Source organism: Lipotes vexillifer, unplaced genomic scaffold, assembly GCF_000442215.2.
Source record: "Lipotes vexillifer unplaced genomic scaffold, Lipotes_vexillifer_v1.1 scaffold1139, whole genome shotgun sequence".
Lineage (NCBI taxonomy): Eukaryota > Metazoa > Chordata > Mammalia > Artiodactyla > Lipotidae > Lipotes > Lipotes vexillifer.
The window spans coordinates 1,308,200-1,314,991 of NW_006798273.1; the positions used below are offsets into that span (position 1 = coordinate 1,308,200).

Genomic DNA, 6,792 nt, shown 5'->3' on the forward strand with positions numbered 1-6,792 from the left:
TCCTGCTCTAGGCCAACCCTTTTATACACCTGAGGCCCAGTTGGGTTATAATTTGCCCAGGGCCACCCAGCAAGTCGGCCCAGAGCCAGACCACAGCTCAGTCTCTTGATCCCCAGGACTCGCTCCTGCAGCTACACCAGAAGCTGTCCATGGGCATGAGAGGAATGTGCCAGCCCGGGGGCCGGGGGGAGAGACCCTCCCCCTCTCCCCAGCCCTTCTTACACCATGAGGAAGCGGGCTCCAGCCTTGCCCTTGGCTTCCGAGTGGCTGGGGTCTTCCCTGTTACAGAGCCCCCAGATGCCCAGGTTGAGGCCCAGCAGGTTACAGACCACCACAAGCAGGACCACAGAGCACAGCACGCAGCCCACCATCCACCTGCCACAGAGAAGGTGGGCCGTCACGGAAAGGGCAGCAGTGGGCACAGGAGGGGCTGGTGGAGGACCTAGTGGCTGGGTGGGGCCCCTACCCCAAGGCTGAGGCTTTAGAGGTGTGACTTCCTATAGGGTCCCCAGGCTCAGATCCCCAGGGCACACAGCCAAGGTGGGGACACGGAGGCCCAACGAGAGAGGGGCCTTGGCTTAAATGGAGGCGGAGACTTAGCATAAGGAGGGTTGATGAGGGCTGGAAATTGGTTCCAGGGTGGCTGAGAACCTGAGCTGCCCATTCCACCCACGCCCACGGGTTCCCAGGCACCTGTATTTCTCATATCTCTGCACCTCCTTCAGGTAGGCGCGGCTGCTCTGTTCCATCTCCTCCAGTGCTTGGCTCCAGCGAGAAGCCGCCTCCCAGCCTGGGAATGCTTCGACCAGTGTCTTCAGCTCTCTAGGCTGCTGGGCCACCACCTTCTTCAGCTCTGCCCAAAGCAGCAGGGGCTTATGGGATGGGGAAGACCCCCAGGGGCCCAGGGAGGAGACGGATGGACAGGAAGAACATCTGGGATGCACAGAGATGGTTCGCTCTCTGTCCAGGTCCAGCCAAGAGGACAGCCTTCACCTCCCCCACCCCACTACCCTACTCCTCTCTCAACAAGCCTCGTCGGTAGGGGTGCGTTGGGGGGCATCCTAGGCAGCCAGCCTGGCCCCTGGGCGGGGCCTCACCTCTGATCATGTCGGCCGTCTGCAAGGTAGCCAGAGCCGGAAGGGCATTGAAGGTACTGTTCTCCTGCCGGAACCAAATGCAGCTGTGCCTCCTGCTGTCCACCCGGGTGTCCTAGCTTGGGGGACCCCTGCATGCCAGGTCCAGTGGGAGAGCTTCCCCCCTCGGCGCTCCCAGACCAGGAAATCAGGAAACAGGCTTCCCTTTGCTCTCTTAGTCAGTGCCTTCCTCCCCCCTCCCTCAGCCTAGCCTGACTCAATTCCCCCAAACATTGCTCCTTTCTGTCCCCGCCCCTCTTGCTTAGACTATTGCAGTAGACTCCTAGCTATCCTCTCATCGCTCCCAGCCACTCTGCACAGGACCACCAGGACTATTTCCCTAAAGTCCAGCTCCAGTCTATTCTTCCAGCCTCAGGCCCCATTTCCCTCCTCCCGGAACATTCTGCTCTAGTTACCCAGCACGACCGACTCACCGTTTCCCCAACCCTGGCATTTTCCAGGCCCTGGGTCACAGGTGCTGACTCATGCTTCCCCACAGCCCGTCTCCACCCAGGAGAGCCCGCCTGTCGTCTGGGGCTCAGCTTGCGTGCTCGCTCCTTGGCCATCCCCAGACCCCACCCCCTGAGGGTCCTAGCTCTTCCTTCTGAGCTCCAGGCCTGCCTCCCCCACCAGACCCCGTGCACACGAGGACCAGCATCGCGAGCCTCCAGCCCAGGGCGCCACGTGGTAGGCGAGGCCCTGATGTGACTCAAGTCTTAGGTTCAACTGGGTTCCCACCCCAAAAGTGAAAAACTGAGGCCCCTCACATTTGAGTTCCCAGCTAGGTTGCAAAGAAGTCGGGTAGACTGGGGCAGGCACTCACCTCCTGGACCATGCTGGAGAAGTTGGCCTCTGGGACACCTTTCAGCCGATGCAGGGCATCATCCACAGAGGGCACCTGAAATGGTTTGAGGGGCCTGTTATGACAAAGTCCACAGAGAGGCCTGGGAGGGGTCCTTGGGGAAGGATGGGGGCAGAGGCCTCTGAATACTGTGTCCTCGTGTGCAAGATGGGGACCACCACAGCCCCGAAGGCCCTGGGTGGCAGCGAGAACTCAAGAAACAAAGTCACATGAGGCTCACGGCACAGCGCGTGGCCCAGGGAAGCTCTCACCCCACCGCCAGGATGACCATCCTTAACCCTGGGTGCGTGGAGAGGGCAGGGGCAGCCCAGGGAAAGGGATCGGGAGTCCGCTTCAGGAAACAGCCGGAACAGAGGCTGCCCAGGGATTCCTGGGGCAGCGGGCAGAGCAGCCCCTTTCGCCCCAAGGGGCCTCAGGCCTGGGCCTGCACCTGGCTGAAGTCAGCTCCCAGCTCCAAGGCGTGGGCTCTGTCCAGGGCCTCTGCACAGCCCCGGCAGCCGGGCTCCTGCAGCAGGGCCAGGAGGCGCTCCCGGTGCCCCTGGACAGCCGGCGCCAGGGCCTGCTGCCCCTCCTGAAGTTCCACGGAGGTGGCGTTCAGGGCTCGGAGGTGGTCCACGGAGACCTGCAGGGCTGCGAGACCCACATTTGGACTGAGTGGTCTCCACTGCTACAGCATCCTTGGAGACATTGCAGGAGGCAGAACATCTTTCCCTCCCAAACCCAAGGGACTGGTGGTCCTTAATCTCTGTAGTTATAACGGAAACTGCCCTGGGGCACGTTAAGCCAGGAGTGGGCAAAGGTGCCACAGGGGATCCTAGGATAAAGCCGTGAGAGAGTCAGGGGCTGGGACCGCTGACAGTGTAAGAAATGCAGGGCTGGGCGAGGGCGGGGCCTGCCCCCCAGCGACACTCACCCTGGCCCAGGCTGAGCACGGAGGCCAGGACCTCATACACGGTGCTCTTGAGCTGCGTGTGGATCATGTTCCCAATGCTCCCGTGGACACCTGGAGAGCACAGGGCAGTCTGCAGGGCTGGCCCCCAGGAGACTAGGGGCCTCCCCACCCAACCATCCTCCTCCCCTGGGTTCCGGAGGGTGGTCTTGCGGCAGAGTGGCCGCCGTACTCCCCAGCTGGACCCTATTCCCGCCTCTGCGAGGGTGTTCCCAGGTGGAGCCTGGGATGAGGGGATGAGAGGCCTCCCCAAGGCAGGCCTGAGCTGGAACCCTCACCATCCAGTTCCTCCAAGACTTGCTCCTGAGGAAGGGAAAACTGCTGTGCCACGGCCTGCAGCTCCTAGGCAAACACAGGGCCGTGAGGCGGCTCCTTCCTGTCACTGGACACCCCGGCTCCCGTCCCTTCCCCAGCCCTTATTCCCCCACTACCCGCCACAACTGGGCGTCCGTCCTGAGAATACCATGGGTGCCGTCATGGATTACAGTGACTCTCCAGCAGGGGGCAGTCAGGCGCGTGCTGGAAGGGGCACCGTCTCTCATGCGCAGGCTATGCACGAATTTGCAGGACCTACCCTGCTCTGTCCCGCCCATGGCTGGCGCTCATGGGGGCACGTGCGGGGTTACTTGGCGCTCACCTGGGGGACATCGGCGACCAGGCCCCGGAGGCTGAGCAGAGTCTCCGGCAGGGCCTTGGCACTGGGGCCCACCTGCTCATGCGTGCGTTGGTTGGTGACAAAGGCAGTGACCACGCCGATCCTGCAGGGATGGGGGAAGAGCAAGGGGCTGGCTGGATGCCCGATGGCACCTTGGGCCTCGGCCCACGCCTCCCGCCTGACCTGGGCGCCCCTCACAGCAGTACGAGGGTGGTCAGCAGCAGGAAGGCCACGAGGGTGCCTCGCTCGCAGGCCATCGTCTTGTGCTCCATCTTCACTCGGCCCCCACAGGGCCGGCGGCAGCGGCAGCAGCAAAAGCAGAGCCCAGCGGTGGGTACCACCAGGAGGTAGAGGCCGGTGATCACAGCACACACCACGTAGCCTGCCTCATACCGCACCACCTGGGCAGGGCAGCAAGGCATGAGGGGCTGTCCTGACCCTGCCATCCCAGCCCTCTCCCGCCTGACTCTGGAGGGAAACCCGAGGGGAGGGAGGCGCACTACGGGGCGGGGCGCGGGGGCACTATGCACACATCTCGCAGCTCCTTTAACTCTTGTGAGGGGCGTCGTGTTCTTAGTGTTATTTACCATCCTACAAACAAAGGACACTGAAGTCCAGGGAGGCTAGGGCTCCCTGCAAACCCCACAGCCGCTGAAGGGCAGAGCCGTGGTTAGAAATCAGGTGCGCGGACTGCAGTGCTCACGGAAAAGGGGAAGGGATGCCAGAAACCCCACCCTGGGGCACACCCAGCAAGTGGGCTGAGCCCACGAGGCCCTTCTCCTTCGGTCTCTCGTGCTCACCGCTGAACGCCCTCCCCCGGCAGCGCCCCCCACCCCCACCCCGGCCGCTCACCTCATCCGCCTTCACGGAGGATGGCTCATTCAGCAAGGCCTTTATCAGCTCTAGGAAAAGAGTCAAGCTGGGTCTGGGGGCAGCGACTGCCCTGGCCCTGCGTCCACCCCCGCTGCCAGGCAAAGGTGGGCTCTCCGAAGGGGGTCCTCCCACCACCTCGGCACCCTCGGAGAAGGCAGTGTCACCACAGCCCGGAGCCCTCGTGCCTCAGCCAGGCTACAGGAGGCTGTGTCTGCAGGGAGGCCTGGCTCCCCCCTCGTCCTGCGCCCCCCAGGTAGGCCCTGCAGTGGGGAAGCCTGCAGCCCGGTTAAAAGCAGAGAAGGGGCCTGGCCTAGCAGCAGCTCTTCCCCTAAGAGGCAGGGGACGGGCTGGGAGCTGTCCTGCTGCCCATCCTGGTCCTCACAACCAGCACGGCGCCACCAGACGCAGAGAAAAAGCTCAACCAGCCTCTTGGAGAACTTTGACTGTAACTTCCGCTGCCCTAGGACAGAGAAGCCGCGGCTCAGAGAGGAAAAGGGGATTGTCCAAGGTCACGCAGGAAGGTGATGCCCTGGGTGCCCGGGCCTTCCGGGCAGGAAGATGGGGCTGGGGAGTGCTGGGGACCCTGCTCTCCAAGTGCCTGCCGACGGTGGGTGCGTCCCTCGGTGGAGAGGAGATTAGGGTGCAGAGTGGGGACCCAATACCCGCCGAGGCCCGCCCGGGGGAGGGGCGCACTCACCGGCGGGGAAGGGGTTGAGCTGCACCACGGAGAGGAAGCGGCGCACGGTGCCGTAGAGGGGGTCCAGGGGCCCTGGCGCGCGGACGCGAGGGGCCAGCCAGCGGGTCTTGGCCGCCGGGGCGAACGCCAGGCGCTCCGCCGGGCCGAGGGCCCCGCAGTCCGCCGCGCCCGCCCGCCGCAGGGCCAGGGCCAGGGCCAGGGCCAGGGCCAGCCCCAGGCCCAGCGGGGCCGCCAGGAGGCCGGGCGCACGCACCATGGGGTCGGCCGGTGGGCTGCGGGCCGGGCGGACGGGGCTCAGGCAGCCGAGAGTGCGGGCTTCACCAGCCTCCGTCCCGCTGCTCTCGAAACCGGCCCGACAGGTTTGGGCTACCTGGGCACCCGCCGGAGCGCGGCCGGGGCAGGGGCGGAGGCCTGGGCTGGGGGTGGGGTTTGCGGGGTGGGGAGCAGGGCCTGGTCCGGACCCGCTCCCAGCGGCCTGGGGTGGGAGCCTGGGCGCCCTCTCCCCTTCCCAGATGCTCCTGGGAGGGCTGCCTCCGGAGCTGGGTGGGGAAGGCACCGCGGTACCTCTGGGTTATCTAGGATGGCCCAATTTCAACTGTTACATCCTGCGCCCAGACGCAGCCGCCAAATCTGGGGCCTGGGAAAACAACCACCCCGTGAAGGTCTGGCCCAGAGTGCGGCAAGACCAGCCACCGGGCCCAGGAACCAGGCTCCTCCCCCAGCTTCCTCTGGGGCCTGCTCTGTTTCCTAGGGTCATGTCTGCGCCCGTGCCAGGTCATTCTGGAGCACAGAGGCCACAGGGCTTTGTCCAGAGCGGCTCTCTGAGGGGCCACTGAGACGGGCACAATCCTTTGGGAGAGTGAATCCCAGCAAAGCTGTGACCAGCAATGTCCCAACCAGTCATCAGCTGAAAGAACTATCAGGAATATGCCCAGAGATGAAGTGAGAGAGTGGCATGGACATATAGACACTACCAAATATAAAATCGATAGCTAGTGGGAAGCAGCCGCATAGCACAGGGATATCAGCTCAGTGCTTTGTGTCCACCTAGAGGGGTGGGATAGGGAGGGTGGGAGGGAGACGCAAGAGGGAGGAGATATGGGGATATATGTACATGTATAGCTGATGCACTTTGTTATACAGCAGAAACTAACACACCATTGTAAAGCAGTTCTACTCCAATAAAAATGTTAAAAAAGAAACAAAAAAGAATATGCCCAGAGATGTGTCTGCACAGGCCTCTATTTTGTCAGTGGCTGTAAGCCCAGGACCCAGAGGGTGCCTGTAACTGAGCAGTCGGGGGAAATATTGCTAAATGGATGGAAGATGATCCTGGCAACATTATTCATGATACCGGAAGCAGCCCCGATGGCACTACCGTGAAAAAATTGGTGAAATGATCACCTCACACACTGGGCTGTCATTAAAGAAACCGATGTGGAGGGCTTCCCTGGTGGCGCAGCGGTTGAGAGTCCGCCTGCCGACGCAGGGGACGCAGGTTCGTGCCCCGGTCCGGGAAGATGCCACATGCCGCGGAGTGGCTGGGCCCGTCAGCCATGGCCGCTGAGCCTGCGAGTCCGGAGCCTGTGCTCCGCAACGGAAGAAGCCACAGCAGTGAGAGGC

At 63.3% G+C, this 6,792-nt stretch overlaps 1 protein-coding gene across 1 annotated transcript in view; it reads right to left on the bottom strand.

Moving 5' to 3' along the window:
* Positions 1-5,401, bottom strand: part of PROM2 (prominin 2) — a 13,377-nt gene extending 7,976 nt beyond the window's left edge. The window contains exons 1-11 of the mRNA XM_007470200.1: positions 5,170-5,401; positions 4,452-4,501; positions 3,798-4,000; positions 3,582-3,702; positions 3,223-3,286; positions 2,909-2,998; positions 2,426-2,625; positions 1,957-2,031; positions 1,098-1,161; positions 694-853; positions 223-375 (exon numbers count right to left, since the gene is read on the bottom strand). Of these exons, the coding sequence (XP_007470262.1) occupies positions 223-375; positions 694-853; positions 1,098-1,161; positions 1,957-2,031; positions 2,426-2,625; positions 2,909-2,998; positions 3,223-3,286; positions 3,582-3,702; positions 3,798-3,871 (1,001 nt within the window). The 5' untranslated portion in view covers positions 3,872-4,000; positions 4,452-4,501; positions 5,170-5,401. The remainder of the gene's footprint in view (positions 1-222; positions 376-693; positions 854-1,097; positions 1,162-1,956; positions 2,032-2,425; positions 2,626-2,908; positions 2,999-3,222; positions 3,287-3,581; positions 3,703-3,797; positions 4,001-4,451; positions 4,502-5,169) is intronic.
* Between the last annotated feature and the right edge of the window lie 1,391 nt (positions 5,402-6,792).